This window comes from Ptychodera flava, chromosome 4 (genome assembly GCF_041260155.1).
Source record: "Ptychodera flava strain L36383 chromosome 4, AS_Pfla_20210202, whole genome shotgun sequence".
In the NCBI taxonomy this organism is placed as follows: domain Eukaryota; kingdom Metazoa; phylum Hemichordata; class Enteropneusta; family Ptychoderidae; genus Ptychodera; species Ptychodera flava.
Genome location: NC_091931.1, coordinates 9,198,478 through 9,221,414, shown reverse-complemented (window position 1 = coordinate 9,221,414; position 22,937 = coordinate 9,198,478). Strand labels below are relative to the sequence as shown.

Sequence of the window (22,937 nt, the reverse complement as noted above, 5' to 3'; positions counted from 1 at the left end):
ACATAGGTTGGCATCGATAACTTAACGTGGCAGTGCCTCTACACTGCCCAGTATACAGCTGTACTGGTACTGCGGTAATTGTAATGCAACTTGTAAGGTAGGCCCGTGAGCTTGAGGTAGGCAAGGTTTGTTGATCGCCTGTTTTAATACCACGACCATATGAATTTTGATTGTGTACAAGTAGAATATTTCAGTTCTAAATTTTTTAATAAAGCGTCGTTGAATGTACTGAAATGCTTTGTATGCAGTTTATTCTGTTAATCATGTAATGATGTATGTACAGTTGAGAAAGATTTGAAAAATTTGAGTAGGCCTAAGCATGCACAATGTTCTCTCTATTTCGACCTGAATACCACTCATGATCGGTCATTGAATGATTGATTTTTCCAGCGTGAGATATCTTATGCAAAGGTCCATCGATACCATGGTGCTCAGTGAAGTTGCCACCAATTACATCAAACGGATGTTGTTGTGATATGCAATATTGTGATACTCTCATGAACTGACTGCAGCCCTAGCCTGTGCTACGCCATGGCCATCGGTCAATTTTTAAAGTCTAAAAATTTGCAAGATCTCCATGCCTCACTAATTTCTTGTTCTTTGTCTTAGCTACATCTTATACGTAATTTATTCCATCTACATCTTGTCTGCCTTTCATCTACATTTTATCTACTCTCTAAACTATGACCTGATGATTAATATGCACAAAAGTAGACAAGCAATAGATCTACATCTTGTCTACATGTCATCTACCTGAGATCTACATTTCATCTAATTTTTCATCCACATTTTGTCTACATTTCATCTACTCTCTGAACTATGACCTCATTAGTATGCACAAAAGTAGATGAAGCAGTTCATCTACTGCCCAATAAAATAAGTCTACTGTAGATCTAATGTGGACTAGATTTAGATCTCAATTTTCCGTAAGGGCACCCACCTCGCCTGTGGTACACGATTAGCCCTGCGTACAGGTCTTTGTGTTCCGGGCGTTATACGGGAACACACAAACCTGTATGCAGGCTAGTACACAATGTGCTCAGCTGCGCTTCTTAACTTACGCAAAACCCACTGTTGGGAGTGGGTCAGAGGCACGGAGGCCGTAAGCGACGTACAGGGTCTAGGCAACTGTCATTGCGATGTACTCACTTTTGGTTTGAATGCGATGCAACTGATACAAATAATTACACGATGCATAGAGAATAACAACATTCGAACAGATCTTGTGTATCAAGAGGTGACTCCAATCGCGAGCAGTATCAATCGACAGTACAGTACCTGCTCGGCGCAGTGTCAAGATGTCACAGATGCTACACCGTGCACTGTTCAGTTCGAGTGCGATGTTTCCAAGTTCAACAAGTGATCATATCGTGTTTGTAAAACGAACTAACGTAATGGCAAGAAAACACCCTAAAAATCTTAAAAGTTGACGAAGATCAATGCACAGAAAATGCACTACTCTGTACCTGTTTCACTATCACCACAGTAATCCAATATCTTTTTAGCTTTACCATTGACCTAATTGCGTCAATGGTTTTATTTCTGTTTCACAGTCTGTGTCATCGATACTAAAATCAAACTTACAAGTCAATGCCCTGCTTAGTTTCACTATTTGACAGTAGTTTGTGAGACTTGCATTTGTTTATGCGTCGTGTGCTCCTTGATATGCACTGTGCTGAAGTTAGTGTGTAGGTGACGGCCGCTCAGCGTTCTACCTGTACTTTGATAGTTGACGTATGCGTAGTAATATTGGTCATGTGCTGGGGTTCAATCATGGCGGTTGGTTCAAATCGCGCGGACGCCCTTACCAACATTGAACCTTGCCGTAAAGAGCAAGAAGGTGGTTTTACATATCCTTGAAGCCGTCCATAGTCACAATTTAGGTCTCCTATTGATTTGACCGGGATTTCAGTCATCGAAAACATAAAAAAAAATGAAAAGATACAAATAATGTCCCTTTAATGGTGGAATAAATGTTTTTCGACATGACGAACTACTCTCTCCAAGTAGTGTTGGATTTGGAGGTTTTTAGTTATTTGCTTTTCGAAGTTTCACTGATATGTGTCTTCTACAGTAAAGTAATTCAGTAAATCAAGTCAAGGTCATCACAGTTTCAATCCTGTTTGTAATAATGGAAATTGTTTTTGATTGAAACTCAACATGTAGTCAAAGATCTCTTGTTTTCCATGTACACAGGAAAGGCATTTCAAAATATTTGAAATGAATTTCATTTGTCAACAATATGGTATACTTGTGACAAAAATGCCAGGTTTTTGATTCATCTTTAGATATGAGAAATTAACATAACGTTTTTTCACCAATCAGTTTCTATTTGGTATACATTTTAAAAATTCGTGACCAGTATGATCTGGCCAGAACTCTTTAAAACAACAGAATTTACTATTTTGTAATGTAAGTTCCATTCTCAGGGAACAGTTTTAATTATTTCTTTGTAAGTGCCGTACAACATACATGTACGCCAAAATGAATATCAACAAAAATACTGAGAATTTATAATGGATATTTTTCTTACAAAAAATTCAATATCGATTTATTTTTACTAACTGTTACAAGAACTAATTAAAATTTGTTATGTTTAACAGTGGATGACGGATCTGTATTAATCTTGCCAAAGCGTTTTTAAACAGAATTTACCAAACGATTTTCATGTTCACTTCATTGTCTACACTGTCGGTTATGTTTCCAACATAATAATGTTTTCTACAAACATTTTGCATTTATTGTCTAATATGATAGATCAACCTACAAACTTTTTATATTTTGTATCAAACCAATATTTATAAAGAATATATATATTTTACAGCTCATTTTATGTAGAAAATACTGTTATTATATGTTTATTATAGAAGAGATATTCTGTTCTGCTCTACAGTAATACATTATTGTGTTAATGAACAATTTATTGCCTGAGTCTTTTCTTTTTACAGTATAGTGCAGTACATCACAGTACAGAACGTGGAATGCGTTTTAGATGAATGCATGCTGGACGTAGTGATATCCTATCAGCTTTTTCATAACTGTTAATATCTAGCATCTGGATACATGACTCTAAGGTGAATTTTAAAATTTGCTGCTCACAAGGTAAACTTATCTGAAGATAGAAAATGTATAAGTCAGTTTAGAAAAATCACCTGTATACAATACAGTGGGGAGAAGCAGCACAACGATGTCATGTAGCACATGCTGTGTAAACATTGCTGTGAAAAAGACATGTCAAGAATTACAATCATCTTAATCCCCTAAATTTTACCAGGGCAAAAGTATTTCTATTGTTGCTAAGGCAACAGCTACCATGACCTTGATATGGAATTCCCCCCCCCCCCTGCACCCCAAAGTTGGAGCACTCTCCGTACAAGCAAAAACATGCAAACTTGGTGCAATGTTCATCACACTCTCAACACATACTTGCTGCAAACTTAGCCTATATTTAAAATCAAAGTGTATATAACTGACTAGCAAGATTGGTGCTTGTTTGGACGTAAGAATTTGTATCAAGTTTGTAACAAATTAGGAATGCGAACTTGTGGCAAGTTTTGATCTTTCGTAAGGGCTCCTTCATTTTTCATGAGGATGGCTATGCATGTGTCAACTATATCGACGACTTTGGTGGAGCCGACACCCCACAGAAAGCTGATACTGCCTTTGCCCACCTTGGACGAATATTGTCTGAATTAGGACTAGCAGAGTCTCAAGAAAAAGCTTGCCCACTAGCAACTAAAATGATCTTCCTCGGCAGATTGTTTAATTCTGTTGACATGACTATAAGTGTACCTCAGGAGAAGATACATGAAACACTCCCCCTTCTCTGTGCTCGCAAACGGGAACTACAGTCTCTTATTGGGAAACTCACCTTCTTGGCAGGATGTGTGCGCCCAGGCAGAGTATTCATCGCCAGACTTCTTTGCATTCTACGAAAACTGCAACGCAATCACCACCATTTCTATGTCAATAAAGAAATGAAAAAAGACATTGACTGGTGGCGCAATTACCTCCCTCTCTATAATGGTGTTTCTTACATTCCAGGAGAAGATTGGTCCAAACCCGACCAAATCCTCACAACAGATGCCTGTCTCCAGGGAGCAGGCGGCACATGCGGAAACGAGTACTTCCATACCACCTTTCCTGAGACCATCTTAACAAAAAATCATCATATCTCAGCCCTTGAATTATTAGCCACAGTAATTGTCTGCAAACTATGGGCACACCGCCTTAAAACCAAACGAGTCGTCATTCAATGTGACAATGAAGCTACTGTTCAAGGTATAAACTCCTGACACTGTCACGACCCAGTTATGCTGACCCTTCCATTGGAACTATGGTTCATTGCTGTGATTCATTCATTTGAATGAAAGGCTGTCCACATCCACGGAGTTTAAAACCGTACAGCTGACCTACTCAGCCGGTGGTCCCTCTCCCCTTCTTACCAAGAACAATTCCACATTTTGACCAACACTAGTGACAAGATCAACATCAATCGTCCTGTAACATCCGCAAATCAGAGTTAAACAGCGAGTGGCAACAGCCTACGCACCAGGCACACTACGTAACCTGCATTCTCAGTGGAAAACATAGCTCTTGTTCTCTGTTGTTTTGGATCTGTCACCAGTTCCAGCCTTACAAGAGACTGTTAGCTTGTTCATTGAGTTCCTGTCATCAACAATAAAGAGTGTTGGTGTTCTGCATGGCTACCTAAACAGTTTAGCTATTCTTCATGAGGTGAATGATTTTCCAAGCGCATCAGTCCACAGCTTTACAACCAATTTGTTACTCAGCAGCATTAGTCGAAGTTACCCTCAGACAAAAACTTGCCATCACCCCAGAGATTTTGCTTTTAATTTACCGTTTACTCAACTTGTCCAACCCACTCAATGTCACCCTATGGGCAGCATTCCTCACTGCCTTTCACTTGTTTCTACGTAAATCAAACTTATTTCCATCCAGTGCCCGTTCATTCGATCCACATGTCCACTTAGCACACCATAATTTTCACTTCACATCATCAGGTGTCGTCATTGGCATTACTTGGTCAAAGACAATTCAGTGTCATGAACGAATACTTACTATTCCAATAGCTAGTTTACCAGGCTCACCGCTGTGTCTTGTCTCAGCCTTGGGGCGCATGTGCAGATTACTTCCAGCCGCCCCCCTTCCCCAGCCTTCCTGGTTCCAAGCCCCCAGGGACTAATTACTTTAACACACAGTACTTTCACTTCCAATCTCCGCCAGCTCCTCACCCAGGTGGGACTCCCCTCTTCCCAATTTTCAGGTCATAGCTTCAGAAGAGGCGGGGCCTCCTGCGCCTTTGCTGCACAAGTGCCCGGGGAACTGATTCAGACACATGGTGACTGGAAATCTCAAGCATACTTGTTGTATTTGAATATTCCCTCTTCCAAGCGCCTAGAAGTTTCCATGCGCATCAACCTCTTTCTCAAACAGTTTTCTAGAGGTTCACTTTGAACTACTTCGTGTTTGCATGTCAATGTTCTATGTTGTCAGTACTTAGATGTTACTTATAGGTGATTTTTAGTCCCCACGGACACCATCCAGGAGGACTTATAGGTTTTGTCAAGTCCGTGCGTCCATGAGTGCGCTCGTGCATCCGTCCGTCCGTCCGTGTGTGCATCCGTCCATTCACGCAGAAATCTCAAACATGCCCATCAATTTCTTTCAAACTTTGCACAAGGATAGTACCCTACCCCATACAGATGCACGTCGATTTGTTTCACAATGCGATCAAATTTGACCGTGTTATTTAGAGGACTTTTTAGTTTACACCTCCATAGACTCCCATGTATAGGCATCTCCATAGACTCCCATGTATAAGTCAGTTCTCCATAGACTCCCATGTATAAGGCCAAGAAAAATAAAAATTTAGTTTCTAATTGTATTCATATTGCAAAAAGAATGGAATGACACAGTTTTTAGTCCCCACGGATGAAGTCTAGGGGCTTATTGATTGGGTCATGTCCGTCCGTTCATGTAGATATCTCAGCTATTTTGACAAAATGTCACGTGACCTCGGTGACCTTTGACCTCAAATATACATATTTGTCCATAACTCAGTAACCACAAGTGCTACACCCTTCATGTATGGTATGATGGGACACATTATGACGCCACATATTTTACCTCATTAATTATGCGCATATCTAATTTTGAGCGAGCCAATAGAGCTAGAGGTCTGATTTTTGGTATATAGGGATAACTTAGCAATACAATTTTTTGACAAAATGTCACAAGACCTCAATGACCTTTGACCTGAAATATACATATTTGTCCATAACTCAGTAACCACAAGTGGTACACCCTTCAAATTGGTATGATGGAAGACCTTATGACGCCACATACTGTACCTCATTAATTATGCGCATATCTAATTCTGAGCAAGCCCAATAGAGCTGGATGTCTGATTTTTGGTAAATAGGGATAACTATAGGATAGAAATTTTTTGACCAAATGTCATGTGACCTCGATGACCTTTTACCTAAAATATACGTATATGTCAATAAATAAGTAACCACAAGTGCTACACCCTTCATGTATGGTATGATGGGACACATTATGACGCCACATATTTTACCTCATTAATTATGTGCATATCTAATTCTGGGCAAGCGAATAGAGCTAGAGGTCTGATTTTTGGCATATAGGGATTAATTAGCGATACAATTTGTTTCAAAATGTCATGTGAAGTTAACCACAAGTTCTATACCCTCCAATTTTGATAGGATATTAGACCTTAATATGTCACATCTTTTACCTCATTTATTATGCACATATGTATTTCTTGGCCGGCCAATGCAGCTACAGGTCTGATCTTTTTTCCCGATTGAGAACCATAACTTTGACATGCCTCATGTGTTTCAAATTGGGAACAACGACATAGACCTATGTGCCCATAGATCTCAACATATACACTCCAGTGATACTTCTTAATGACCACATTTCCCTGTCCCATCAAGACTAATACTCCTATTACAAGTTGGGACTATGTCATTGTCAATGACTTGTATTATGATAGCTTAACTTTCAAGCAATAAATTGCTATTTGTCTGTCACCATACTCAAGGCAGGAGAGTCACAGGATTGGTGGCCACTCCGTTTTTGGCCATGTTTGGCCAGGTTGCCTCTACGCAATAAATGGGCATCTTTCTGTGTCCTATCTGTCCTTGTTCAGATGTGTGGGTGATTTGGGGAACCTGAAGGGCGCCCTCGGTGCTCATCAGGGTCCATAATTACACACGCATGCGTCGTCAGTTTATACTCATTAGCGGTATTCACGTTGCTAAGCTGGGAGCTCTTGATAACCCTCCACCCTCCCTTAGTTCAGTTATGTAACACAAGTTGTTATTTCCGCTGTTGGATTTTACAGTATTGTAACTCTCTGTTGGCCATGTTCAGCCTGCAAGGTTGCCTCCACGCAATTGGGCACCTTTTGCCTTTACCGCCAATCCTGTGTCCTATATGTCCTTGCTCAGATGTGTGGGTGTGTGCTGCGGCATATTGTAATACTGACGTGTTTTGTAATAACTTACGCAAAATGTAATTGGGGTGTCAGCATTTTGTAATAACTGGCGCATTTTGTAATAACGTCTGCAGTATTTTGTAATAACCAGTCTACGCGTTTTGTATCAGCATTTTGTAATAAAAAATTGTCTACGCAAAATGTAACAAGGGTATCAGCATATTGTAATAATTCGCACTTTGTAATAACAGTTAACGCATTTTGTAATAATTTTAAAAACTTTCCCCAGTTTTAAAGCATAACAGATATTTTATTGACTTTGGAATGGTATTACAAAGTGTGTGTTTACTCGTTAAGTAAGTACAAAAATTGATCGCTCCCTGACTTCCATTTCAAATTAGAAAGACTTAATTTTAGACAGCTGTCAATCAGTATTTTTACCAACTGATCATCTGAGGCAGGTAACTACTAGATTTTGACTAGTTTATTATTATATATTTGAGAGAATAATTGGTATACACAGTCAGTTGATTTATTAAATAGAGGATAACGACATTCTTTCTGATGTATTGCAGACAACCAGCAATCAACAGGTAGATACACAGATAAAATAAAATATAATAACATAAAATAAATTATTATACATCTGCCTTCGCAAACAATACAATCGAGCTTCCTTAAAAACGGGCACGTAACGGGCATGCAATAACCCCTTTACTTTCATATTTGACGATAAACCGTGCGTCATTGAATGGCTCCATACTGAAACTCCATACTGTACTTTGAAAATAACTTCTGATAAAAGAAACAGAAGTAAATGTATTACGACTGTTTGAAGGTGAAAAATATTATGAGGTAATAACGAAAGTTCACCAAGACCGCACTGTACAAATATGGCACGACATCGCTGCTCGGCTGGTACATCGAATGTTGGATGAGCGCGCGATGTAAACAAAGATGGCGCTTACCCTTAACCCGCTCGCAGTTAAGAGGGCGATGGAGAATATGCCTCTAAAGTATATGGAATAATGCATCGGAAACGACGGGTGCATATCTTCTTGATAAAAAAGGAGATGTATGATAATAATTATTACGAAAATACCGCAAAGTAAACACTCAGACATTAGTGCAACACATCGCCCAACGCGCTAACGCGCGCTAATGACTACATGTGTGTCTTTATACATTCTTTGCGTTATTTTCGTAATAACCTTAACTATACTGAAGTAATCTAACGTAAACAAAACTAAAACTAAACTAAACGAAACTAAAATAGTCAGAATAATCTGATGTTTTAGTGATTTGACTTGTTTAGCTACTAAAGCGGAAGTATATCTGACCTGTTGAGTATGTATGTATGTATGTATGTATGTATGTATGTATGTATGTGTATGTATGTATGTATGTTGTATGTATGTATGTATGTATGTATCTATCTATCTATCTATCTATCTATGTATCTATCTATGTATCTATGTATGTCTGCATCTATGTTGGTAGGGAGGGGGAAGGGAGGAAGGAGGAAAGAGTGCCTGAGTCTATCTATTTATCTATCTAAGTATCTATCTATCTGTCTGTCTGTCTGTCCATCTATCTTTCTATGGCTGTTATTTAATGATAATGGCAGATATTTGGCAGGTATAACCAGTAGGATAGCGAATAAAATGTAGCTTAATCATGGTATTGCAGGGCAGCTTATCCTAGCTCGTTGGCTAGACAAATTTTACCATTGGGCGATAGCGTAGATTTAAAGGAGGAACAGAACAGGAAAGAAATAGATCTGAGAAAACAAAACCATGGCTCAGTACATATGAATTGTCACCTTTTACATACAAGGAAAAGTGGCTGGTCTGTCGATAGAGCTTTATTTTGTCCTTGTCTATGGGATGATTTAAATAAATTATCATTCAGTATTTTAATTGACTGCTTCACGTCAGTGTTTATCAGTATATTTTGATAAATATCAGCTGTCAGGATTTGACATATTAACGTGCCCCTCCCATCTTATTACCGTAAATTATCGACAATCAACTTTAGAGAAACACATATCATACGTATAGAAGTTGCTTGGAATACTGCAACCTTTCGTACATTTATTTTCCACTCTAACCTTTGCACCCTAAGGCCCTGGGGTGGACTTGACATTTGGAAGTACCATCTAGCATGACGTCTGACTTCTTAAATTAGCAAAGACTGTCCCCATACCATTATATTTTTAGAATCACCATAAAATACTCTGTCCCAAAAATATGCAAATTATGGTCACGTGACCTCATTAAGTATTTAAAATGGCCGCCAATATATAAAATATTGTACTTTTTAACATATTTCTTTATTTTCATGGGAATTCCTCATTAATTCATAATTTTTCATCACCAAACCTGTTTTCTATCACGTCAGCATGGACTGAAATGAAATTGTGACAAAAATTTTGAAAAAACACTGATATTTTGTATCATTTTGACCTGCTAAGTGTAATGTAAACAAAGGCTCTGTATAAGTGTTAAATCTGTCAAAGCATAATGTAACATAACATCCAGCACCTAATATTATGAAATATTTCCCACAGTAAGTATGTATATTTTGAATGACAATGACACACTTGTCCCAAAATATGCTAATACTGGTCATGTGACCTAATTAGGTATTCAAAATGGCCGCAAACAATATAATTTATCATTATCTTTACATGTTTTCCAGTTTTCCAGTAAAAGATTATCGATATTTTATCATATCCCAATGCTAAATCACATTTTTAGTCCCATTACCATGCACTTTGATGTAAACTTTATACATTATGATAAACTTTACACAGACTTGATAAACCTTACACAGATTTTCTTGTCTTCACTCATAAGTCAAGAATTACACACAGCAGCCCTTGAATAGGGGTCAGACAGGTCAAGGTATCCTATTTTATAAAATCTGACTATTGAATTTATCAAACTTTGTCCACAATTACAAGATATGTTTGAATTGTAGTATTACAATTGCCCCCAAAATATGCAAATACTGGTCACATGACCTCATTAAATATTCAGAATGGCCACCAGTTTTCTAAATTTACAATGATTTTCACATATTGCTTCTCTTTCTGACGACATTCTAAAGAATTATCACTTCCTATTTCTCAATTATGTCTGAATGTATATTAGATTCTGTTGTCTACAACTGATGGTTCCAGGAAAATGTTTGTAACATAATTTTTATGAACTCAATAAAAGCTTCGTTCAAATCACAGTGTACACTAACATTACAATCATTTTGCAAAATTCAGAATTTGATTATTCGAGGTTTGCAAACTTCATCCAATATACATGCAAAAACATAAGAATACACAATTTTATTGTAACCAAAAAACAATATTTATTGTTTATCTTTAGTAAAAAAAGTAAAAATAATGTAGCAACGCCCTAAAAATCAGACCAAAACCCTCAAAATGTCACAAGGGAACCATTTCTGGATAAGGTGGGTTTTGTGGCATGTACATCATTAGTATAATAAAATTAGGTCTTAGAACACAACACTGTCAATGTTGATGATGTCGCTGTCTTTTATCATATTCTGAGCTCTGCATGTCATCTCCAAGCCTTTCTCTTTCCATCCACCAACAGTAACATTGAAGAGAAAAAATGCAGAACGGTCTGCAGTATATTGTCTTTTCAAAGTACAGTACTGTATGTAAAACCTACTAAAACTTTCTCGGTTTGTTTTCTCAATTATAATCGCATACAATAAATCTCATTCTGTCTTCAATTGCATTTTGACTATCAACTCAGACCTCCTTTATATGGCGTTATTATGATAACCTAGCCTGGTAATGAGATATAATATCGACATCATTATATGCTATTACATTTTTACGTATTCAGAAACCACAAAGCATTTTGAAACACATACAATATCAGCGGATGTTTATAATTATTACAAAATGCGTTAACTTATGTTACAAAACGCGTTTTATTACAAAACGCTGATACCCTTATTACAAATCGCGTAAACAATATTTTATTACAAAATGCTGATACCCTTATTACAAAATGCGTAGACCATTTTTATTACAAAATGCTGATACCCTTATTACATTTTGCGTAAGTTGTTACAAAATGCGTCGTATTACAAAATGCCGCAGTACAGGGTGATTTGATACCATGCAGCTAGCTGATCATGCTGATGTCGATGCATGAACATTCCGTTTTCTTCATGTCCGGCATTTCATCGTCTCGGCTTTTTGAATGGCATGATATTTAAAGGGGAGGGAGACTTTCAGATGACAAAGAAGGGAACATGACAGCAAATGGTGCAAGTGTCGTTGACTATCTGTTGGCATCTTCAGAATTATTTGGTCATATTTGTTACTTCAATGTACTTGCAAGGCCCGAATCAGATCATTTCCCACTTATCAGTCATCTGGGTATCGTCCCTTCAGGTGTTAATTTACACAACAAAGCTATTGGGACGAATTGTAATGCAAACAAGTCAGGTCGGTACAGGTGGGCAGAAAACGCCAAACAAAGTTTTCAGCAGAATCTTGCTTCAAGTGATGTCGAAAATCTTCTGGAGCTGGCAAGAGCCTCATTTCCGAACACAGGTGCTGCTATTTCACATTTGAACGAAGCTCTGAAGATAGCAGGCACCGATTTGTATTGTTTGAACTCATATAGTAAAACCCATTGCACTGAGAAACAACCACCGTGGTTTCGGAAGATCTTGCAGGGCAACGAAAACAGTAATGTATGAGAAGTTAAGTATTTTAAGACGTAATTGTACTGAGGAAAACATCCCAGAGTATAAAATTGCAAAAAGGGTTTTCAAAGATACCTGTAGAGATAGTAAAAGAGAGTACCAAACAACCATAAGAAATGAGTTATTGAACTCAAATAGTAAAACCCATTGCACTGAGAAACAGCCACCTTGGGTCGGAAGATCTTGCAGGGCAACGAAAACAGTAATGTATGAGAAGTTAAGTATTTTAAGACGTAATTGTACTGAGGAAAACATCCCAGAGTATAAAATTGCAAAAAGGGTTTTCAAAGATACCTGTAGAGATAGTAAGAGAGAGTACCAAACAACCATAATAAATGTGTTATTCGATGCCTCAACGAAAGGCTCCAATGAGTTCTGGGATGTTTTGAAAACTGTCATGAACCGGAAAAGTACCATTCATAACAATATTGCTATCGACACGTGGTATGAGCATTTTAAAAACCTGTATAGAGAATGTAATGGAAGCGACGAGTATGATTTCGAGTTTTTAAATTCTGTGCAAGAAACTGTCGATAACTTAATCAATCATAATCAGCCAAATAAGGACTTTGATATTTGTATGAATTCCCGCATTACAGAAGGTGAAGTCATTAGAAGTCTGCAAAGTCTAAAACCTGGAAAATCACCAGGTCCAGATGGGATTCCTGGTGAATTTTATCTTTTTTCTGCAGACGTGGTTTTACCACTTTTGGTTGAGTTATTCAATTACATTTTTGATTCTGGCAGTTCTCCTGCTGAATGGTCTAGCGCTATTGTAGTTCCATTGTTTAAAAAGGGAGAAAGAGACAATGTAAATAAATATAGAGGTATATCCTTGTTAAATGTACTCCGTAAATTTTTTACTTCTATCATTAATGCTAGACTCACAAGATGGTCAGATTCAATGAATACTGTATCCGATTGTCAAGCGGGATTCCGCAAGGGACACAGAACAATTGATAACATTTTTATTTTACATGCAACTATTCAGGTATATTTGAGTGTAAGACGTGGAAAGTTCTACTGTCTGTTCATTGATTTCTCAAAAGCTTTTGACCGGGTAAACCATACATTATTATTATACAAGCTGATGTCTCTTGGTGTAAAAGGGAAACTGTACACGTTACTTCACTCTATGTACAACAGTGTAAAAGCTTGTGTCCGGTCACGAAATTGTATTTCTCAATATTTTAATTGTCCTAATGGTGTGCGTCAGGGCTGCATTCTAAGTCCGTTGTTATTCTCTTTTTTATTGAAGAATTAAATACAATGTTAGCAAATGCAGGTCATATGGGTATACAGCTCAAACAGGAATTGTGTGATATTTTTTGTCTTCTGTACGCTGATGATATTGGTATGTTTGCGGACTCAGTCAGAAATCTACAACAACTTGTAAATGTTCTCTTTAATTTTTTTTTACAAATGGAATATGGAAGTTAACCTCGATAAAACAAAAATAGTCATTTTTCGCGAGTGAGGTCACAGGTCTCGTCATGAACGCTGGGTATTCGGCAATACTGAAATAGAAGTAGTTTCACATTGTAAGTACTTAGGTTTACTATTATCTTCCAGCAATTCATGGTCCAAGGCAGTTGCAAATTTGGCAGACCAAGCCAGTAATGCTACGAATGTTATTTTGACAGCTTCTTATAGGATTAGAAATTTCCCACAAAAATGTCATTTTAAACTTTTCGATGCGATGATTACATCAATTTTGTGTTATGGTGCTAAGGTTTGGGGATATCAGGTTTATGAATGTTTTGAAAACATCCAGCGAAGATGGTGTACAAGATTAATGTGTGTTCCAAGTAACACAACTACTAAGGCAGTCATTGGGGAATGTGCCCATTTTCGTCTTAACAATAAAACGCTGTGTAAAATGCTGGCTGAAATTACTTGAAATGCCAGGTGACACAATACCAAAACAAGCATATTTAATGTTGTATAGGCTAGATAATATGGGCAGGCAAACCTGGGCTACGTCCCTGAAAAATGTTTTGTTTTCCTACGGCTTTGGTTATGCCTGGATATTCCAGGAGATTGGTGAAAAAAATAAGTTTCTGCTGGAATTCGTGTCACGAGTGTCAGATGTGTGTAAACAACAATAGCAATTCAGAATAACTCGAAAACCAAAACGTCGCACCTACGCTTATTTCAAAACTTTACTAGAACCAGAAAAATACCTTTCACTTGACTGTAATATTCAATATATGCAAGCTTTTGCTCGTTTTCGTTGTGGAATTTTACCATTAGCTATTGAAGAGGGGCGAAAACAGTATATAGACTTACGAGACAGACTTTGTACACTATGTAAACTAAGGGAAGTTGAGGATGAGTTCCATTTTCTTTTGGTATGCCCGTTTTATAGAGAACTGAGACATGAATACTTACCAGTGTATTTTCAGACAGAAGCGAATATTCTTAAATTCACAACACTTGTGCAGACAAAACATCCGAAAACTTTACTCAAATTCTGTAAATTTATTTTCAAAGCTTTTTCCAAGAGGAAGACAGTACATGCTGAATATGTGTCGCTACATTATGTATGACTTCAACTCATTGTATATATAATTTTTCGGAAACTTGTATATGGGGCAGAGGCCTTTGAACGCAATAAACTACTCAATAGATATTTAAAGGTGATGTTTCAAGTTCGATATAGACGGTAAGGATGCAATTATTTTTCATTTCCTTCGAAAAGACATCGTTTTTTAATTCCAAATTGAACCGTGAAAGTGCTGCTAATTTTTTTCATTTGTGTGTTGAACGTGCGTGTTCAGTGCAGTGCAGCTTGGAGTGCGTGTAACAGAGTCCGGGCTGATCATAAGGGACGACGCTGACTGGTTTCAAACTCAGTTTAAATTTCCTTTTTATGCGTTTTCTACAACTAAAAATTCACCGGCATTGCCAAAACTATAAAATAATAGCAATAATGTACCCCCTGACGGCCCATAATGGACTCAAGCAAACTTTGCACTTCATAATGTACTCGGCTTCGCCTCGTACATTATGCCGTGCAAAGTTTGCTTTCGTCCATTACGGTCCGGGAGGGGCTGCATTATTGCTTAAATACTGCACAAAATTTCATTAAAGGGAAACCTAAGTCCAGCGACATTGACCGTTTATCCCTTCCAAAGTCACCCTTGAATAAATGCAGCTTAAATTTGCTACATAATTGCACGCGCCGACGACTACGGAGCGACTAAAAGAGACGTTGAAGTAGACGACATTTATGGAAATGAGCTCGGAATCCCATGGGCGCGAAAGGGCTCATGGGAGAAGCGTGCGTGACGTCATCGGTGATACACGAACGTGTGTGACCGCTTACCAAAGCATTGGAGTCTATGACTGCAGGAGTGCAGTTCTGCACGTTACGACTCTTTAATTCTCATCAGTAGCATAAAAAATTATTATTACTGTTGTTCAGTTGAGTGCAAAAATCACTCAAGGAAGAACAAACTGAGTCAGCTTTTATCGTCGTCCCACAGAACAGCTTTTTCGAAGACAGTGGCTAAAGAAGGTCGGGCGAGTTTTAAAATCTCAAAAGATACAAAGTTATGTTCTACTTCTTTCAGGATGATTTTATAAGGATTTCGGGACTCTGATACCGATACAAGACGGTACTACACAATGCGGTTCGTATCTTGACATGCTGAGTCAGCCTACTATCGCCGGTTTTAACCAGATAAATGTTAATATTGGCGATTTTGGGACTCTAAAATCCGAAGACGAAACTACACAAAGCGTCTCTCATCTCGACAGCCCGGATCTGCAAAATCGCTCTTATGTACACGATAAATATAGGCAATTTCGTGACTATATCTGGTAATATTGATATTACAAGATACTGGAATGACTTCTTGCCTATTCTCGACCGCGGAGTGACGTCAGTAGGTGAAACGCACTCGAGCGAGGTGAATGAGAGATCAGACGATACAGAAGAGAGAATGATACAGAAATTGTGTGGAAAAAAGCAGAACTATAAGTTATGTCATTTATGTATTTGAAACTTTGAATATTTCTTTGGTGGTTGAAAAATTCAAACTTCCAACGGCGCTGACGCAAAAATGACGTAAGAATCCGCAAGTACCCGGATGGCCCGCGGTCGAGAATGATGTGTCCTCGATCGGCACGCCGGGTCTGAGAAATCGCCGATATTATATTTACCCAATAAATATCAATTGCACCGGGACTCCTAGGCTAATATCGATATCGATACCAGACGATACTAGATTTACGTGCACTGTGTGGTGTCGGCACGCCGGGTCTGCGAAATCACGGATATTATCCGATAAATATCGCCGACTTTGAACATTAACTCTGATACTAGACGCTACTTTGTCAAAATGTGGGTAAATTTCCGATGTATATCGGAGATTTCACCACGTGCCTAACAGGTCTGACCACCGACCACCTCTGTCCGACTCTTAGTTCATAGCATCCGTGGCCGATAGTCAAGAATAATGTATGTTTTACATTATTAGAATTATTCATGCACGAAATACATTTTTTACATGTAAAGGATTTTTTTCATTAAATTTCCACACGAACTTTCATACACTACAATCGGAACTTCGTCGAGAGGGCCGATCAGATATCACCGTGAGTTGGGGATTGCCTTGCACGAATAACATTCTTTACATGTAGGCCTAATACATTTTTACTTGGCGATCGAGACTTGAACAGAGGACATATCGGACATCGTCGAGAGTTTTGGCTGGTCTTGTATGAAATGCATTCTTTACAACAATATAGACGATACTATTGTTTTAAAGTTCCATTAGTTGTATCTTCTTGCGATTTTTCCGTTAGTTTTGATTGAAATAATCATGGCTCATGTTGAATAGCCTGACAAATAACAGAGAATCGCATATTATTCGGAAACATTACGTGCCCTACAACTAAATAACATGTGATTTTACAACGAAAATTTCAATTTTTGTCCGGACAGAAATACAAACTCTGTTGACACGCGGATTGCAACGTAGGCATTCTTCTGCACCTGCGCCTGCATATGAGCCTCCAACATGGATTTGCCGAGGTAAAAAATGGTCAAAAGTTACAAATAATGGCCCTTTAAATAGCGGGCAAATATCCATTATATCGGAGATTTCATCACTTTGTAGATCTGAGTAAGCCCGACTTCCTAAGTTCGACACCAACTTCGAAAAAAAGACGACGCTATACATTTGTCAAATTGCGAATAAATATTTTCCGATATATATTGAAGATTTAGCAACCTTAAAGATCTGGCTAAGCTCGACTTACGTATCATTCACGAACCAAAAATTAATTTTAAGCGACTGATAAAGAAAACTCTGTTTTAGAAAGGTAACGCTGAAGGATCGCAGAGTCACTCAGTGTCAGGTCTCCAATCCAGTTCGGGGTCTGTACAAGCACAGTGACTCCCTCCGCGGAATTACGAACGATGTGTGGAGATACTTTCCCATTGTTACATATCTTGGTTCAAATTAGTATGGTTTAATTTCAGTGTGGGAAAAGTAATACTCGATGTCAGAAATATCGCTGTCCGAACTCTCCAGAGTCGTCTTACGAACGCGCTAAACTGTTCACGGTACTCCTCCAGCTGCAAGCTACAATCGTCTGTATCGCCGATGACGTCACGCACGCTTCTCCCATGAACCCTTTTGCGCCCATGGGATTCCGAGCTCATTTCCATAAATGTCGTCTACTTCAACTTCTCTTTTCGTCGCGCCGTAGTCGTCAGCGCGTGCAATTATGTTGCAAATTTGAGCTGCATTATATTCAAGGGTGATTTTGGAAGGGATAAACGGTCAATGTCGCTGGACTTAGGTTTCCCTTTAAGGTTCCAAGACAAGAATTGACCTCTTTAATCTAACAATTCTCTGGTGGTTAATAAGCTCAGAACCCCCGTAAATTATATATTTTCGAAAAGCCTAGATATAGGGAAACATTTTGGTTACCATAGTGTGACCATTGTTTACATAACTGTCACGTGACAGGTAATTTGCATAACCTTTCAAAACTCAGTTTTCCCTATGTTCTGTTTCAATGCTATGAGATATTTGGCTGAAATTCGTGTGAATGGAAGCTGTCATAAGGATCTTCCAAAGTGTGTCTCAGAATTTTTTTAAACCTTCTTAAACAATTTTTATGCCAGAAAAACTTCCAGAGCGGTGAATTCAACCCTAGTTGATTTCTTTAAAATTGTGCTCAAATAAAAACTAAGCAAGATATAAAAAATCTGAGACACACTTTTGAAGAGCATTGTGACAGCTTGCTTTCCAGTAAGTTTGAGTCAGATATTTTGAAGTATTGAGACAAAACATAGGGAAAACCGATTTTTGAAAGGTTATGCAAATTACCTGTCATAGTTATGTAAACAATGGTGACATTGTGATTACCAAAATCTTCCCCTATATCTGGGCTTTCAGAATAATGTATAATGTAAGGAGGTTCTAAGCTTATTAAGCACCAGAGAATTGTTAGAATAAATAGGTCCATTTCTTGTCTTGGAACCTTAAGCTTTTCACAGATGACAATCCCAGAACATTTTGATCATAATGTGAGTGTTATGTCAATCTGTTCATTTACATTGAACTTTTGTAATAAGTGATATATAACTGCGCTTTTTCTACACCGAATTTGATGATACCTGCGACATATATTGATCTGATAGATATCTTACTGTTCGAGAAGCATTGGGCAGTGTCAAGTTAACAAATAACTCATTTCTCCCAATATAGCTGCACAAATCATGATACACTTTGCCAGCTACGTTTAATGCATTATCGCGTGGGTACAGTGGAAGACATTTAGCATCCATAAGCCAGTAAGTCATCTAACACGTATATATTTAATGAATTTTAATTTTAACTCGATTGCAAACTGGTTGAATAGGTGGTATGGCAAAGAAATGAAAGTGTCAATTATACACAAATGGACAGACTGCACGTCCTGGAGAAAGGGAACACATTCAACTCACGACAGGTTTATCAATTTGAAGACATTAATACAGTCTACGTGAGAAGACGGTTACAATGTTAAAACTAGAATGATGTATTTCAACTGAAATAATTTGAATGCATTGGCACAGAAATTTGAAGACGTACCTCATAACATCTGCATTGATAGAAGAACTTCTTAACCGCATTTGGGGGATCACTGGTTTTGCGTATGAACACATTACTGTTACAGTCTATCCCATTTTTTTGGTACATAGCTTTGTTCCGTGAGAAATAAACATTCATTTCACCTGGAAGTGAGAACTTCTAAAGTTGTAATCGCAGAAAGATACATTGGCAGGAATGAAGATAAATGTTATGATTATCCTAAGCTTTTGACGTGAATATTGATTTATTTTCTTATTCATTTCCCGATAACATGTTGTGTTGGTATTTGATATTAATTTCGGAGCAATTTCAAAAAGTTAATAATATAGTTTATAGCTGCACGGTCTTGATTCGAAGGTGGCCTAGCCAAATGGTCAGGAATATAAGGATATTGTTCATCTTCCACTAAGAAAAAGGGCGTTTTGAATATATAACATTAAATTACGACAATTTTAATCGCTATCTGATCACAAAAATCAAGATATATCCACGTTTGTTGACCTCTAGCTGCGACCAGCCACATTTGATCATCCTTTTTCATTATTGGAGATCACAATAACAAAATGATAATTTGGTTTTCATCAAAAGAAAAGTTAAGTTTGTCTTTCTTCCGAGATGATTAATTTTGATCTTTAAAATAAAGATACTAAAATTTTAATACATTGGTTTATTCGTTGGTTTATTCATTCGTATTGAATCAGTTTAATAGCAAAATGTATGTCTACTGAAGCAATTATTATACACCTTAATATGTAACCTATGGACATACTGTAAGTTTCGGTATCATTGGACACGGAGTACAATACCTTTGACGCGGAGTACATATATATATTAATAGCTCAGGTGTTATTAGGCGCTATTTGACCTTTTACCTCAAACAACGTAACGCCAATACCGGCAAAAAGAAGGTAAGATGCGAGACGTACTCGTACCTAAATCCTGCATTTTGTAAATATCCGCATATTATTCAAAATGTACTTCTGCAAAAATTTCGTTGTACAGTAAATTGTAGTATCAGAGGACGCGGAATACAATAACTTGGACGCGGAGTAAAATAACTTTAGGCCAGAGAAAAAAAACCTTGTTCATCGGATTTTTGGACCAAGTTCCAGGAGCGGCGAGCGAATTTTTTTTTTTAAATTTTTTTTAGGCCGAAGGTAAACGCGGTTCTCTGGCATTTTTGCACAGATGCATACAAGGCAAGATAATTGTTCCCCTTTTTACCAGAAATATCTCAGACAAGAAACACTGATACTGGTAACTGAATTCAATACTATATTTCCCAACAATAACATAGGCCATTACATTCACAGTTAGTGTTTGCACAACATATTCTGAGTATTTCAACATTCTCTCAGAATAAAACTGAAATGTACAGCAAATCACTGAAATCCAACAATTCAGTATTGTCCTTTAATATTGTCCTTGTGGGACCTAGCATCTGAGTTTTTTCATTTTACTTTGGCCCCATGTTTTGGCCTCTTTACCACTGTCTCTACACATTTTACACAATGGTCTATTAAACAACACTGTACTGTGATCGGAGTGAAGTTATATAGTCATCATTCAGATCGTACTTTAACATCGACGCAACCAAGTGTTTTGTCATTGCCGTAATTTTTTATACTTTCGATGCAATTTTCATTCAATCGGATGCACCATCCATCTGCTGTCACGATCTTGTTGAACAAATCGCCGAACGTAATATCAGGACAAACACTGAATAGCGTCTTTGGAACTAACTGTTGGCCATCACGTCGAATGTTGGCGATCAAATTAATACTCTTGATGATCATGTGACATGTACTAACCTTTACAAAACGAGGACATTTCTGGCCAAATCGACCCACTTTTCGTCGTGATTCGCCAAATTCAGACGTCACAACAACGTGTTGGCGGTCAACTAAGTCCACACACGTCGGAAGTCTCATTCGAAATCCCGTGCCCGCGAAAACCCGACAAAGTGTAGGGCGCCACCAGCGGCAGTACTAAAAATATTTGTAATGCGTAAGTAAGTATTTGCCGTGATCAAAAAAATCCAAATATGCCAAAGTAGAAGCGGCGATTCGCGATGAACGATTTATTTTTTCTTCCTGGCCTTATGTGTTATTGGACGGTGTTTGTCAGACCTTTAACCTCAAATTACCTGTATATCCACGTGGATAAATAAGAGGACATTTTACATTTTTTACACGAAATAAACATCTAAACATTTATTACTTAATGGTGTGAATAATAGTAAGTCCAAGGCCGGTGACTTTCAGTAAAACTTTCCTACTGAATTACAATTTCTACTACGTGCAATGCGCTGCGCGGTTTGAAGTTTCGCTCTATCATAGATCCTTGAGAAAATCTATGCGGACGCGCTGAACGCGTTCCCAGTCTGTGGCGATCGGGCGACGCAGTGTTCGACGGACATCCTCAAAACGCCTTAATTTCGATTTTTGCTGGTGAATTTGGACTAAAAAGGTGTATAATAAAGTTATTCCAAAAATACGGGGATTTAGGTCCTCGAAAATCGTACGCTTCGCTACCCGTCATAGACAATATATTCCCTTTGCACAATGTACTCGGACATAATTCCCGGTATTTTGTGAATAATAACATAAATCCTATACAGCAAAAATACTCACATCTGTCATTATTTAGATCTAAAACCGTGTACGAATTCACGTGCTTTGGGTTCGAGGGTGCATAGACGTTCCTGAAATCTCCATAGCTACTGTAAAAAGTAAATGGTAAGGGCTGAAAGATACAAGACAGGGTAGATGTACAAGTTCGGTGAGTAAAGTAGGAGAATGGATATTATCCTTATAAGCGTATGCGTTATAGGTTACAGCGAGCAGATAAGATATATAACGATAAAACAAAATATCTTGGGTCAATTTTACTTGGAGAGACATCGCATAAATCTAAGCCTGTGGTTTTATGGAACTGGAGGCATCATGGGCCATTGGCTAGAGCAGTGGACGCACGATCAGAGGATGGTTAGTTCGAGCCCTGGCATGGCTATGGTGTTGAGTCCTTGAGCAAGGCACTTTATTCCTCGTTGCTTCTCCCCACCCAGGAGTGATGGGTACCTGGTAGGACAGTGGTTGTAATGTGAGCGTTTACTCTGCTGCGCTTATTGGCTGCACATGTGAGCTGTTGTTTGCTCCCCAGAGAGTTGAGTGGTATCATATTAGGTCCAGTGACCAGGGGTAATAATAATTGTAAAGCTCCTTGATCACATGTACTTATGGATATGTGCGCTATATAAGAACCTACTATTAAAGTGCCTCAGGATAAATTTTAACTTTAAAGTTCAAAGAAATAAATAGATGACTTGATCAAGACTGAATCAGCTTATTTCATGGTAGTAGATTTCTGAATAAAATCATCCATAAAGTTATGACTTTCACGTACACGGCGAAAAATTTTGGTTGCTGACCAGGGAATGAAGATACATGATGTTAAATTTATACCAACAGACACGGAAAAAAAATTAAAAGTCATTATTTTCATACGTTTCCTTGTAAAGAAAGACTTAGTATCACTTTTTTTGTTTTATCTTAAAATCTAGCAACCTGTCGCCAATTATTGAATTTTTTCTCTAATTTTTTTGCCATGTC

At 37.9% G+C, this 22,937-nt stretch overlaps 1 protein-coding gene across 1 annotated transcript in view; it reads right to left on the bottom strand.

The window, feature by feature from the left end:
* The window catches only part of LOC139130843 (uncharacterized), a 105,947-nt gene that overhangs the window by 41,199 nt on the left and 41,811 nt on the right, over nt 1-22,937 (bottom strand). The window contains exons 6-7 of the mRNA XM_070696640.1: nt 21,960-22,071; nt 19,327-19,469 (exon numbers count right to left, since the gene is read on the bottom strand). Of these exons, the coding sequence (XP_070552741.1) occupies nt 19,327-19,469; nt 21,960-22,071 (255 nt within the window). The remainder of the gene's footprint in view (nt 1-19,326; nt 19,470-21,959; nt 22,072-22,937) is intronic.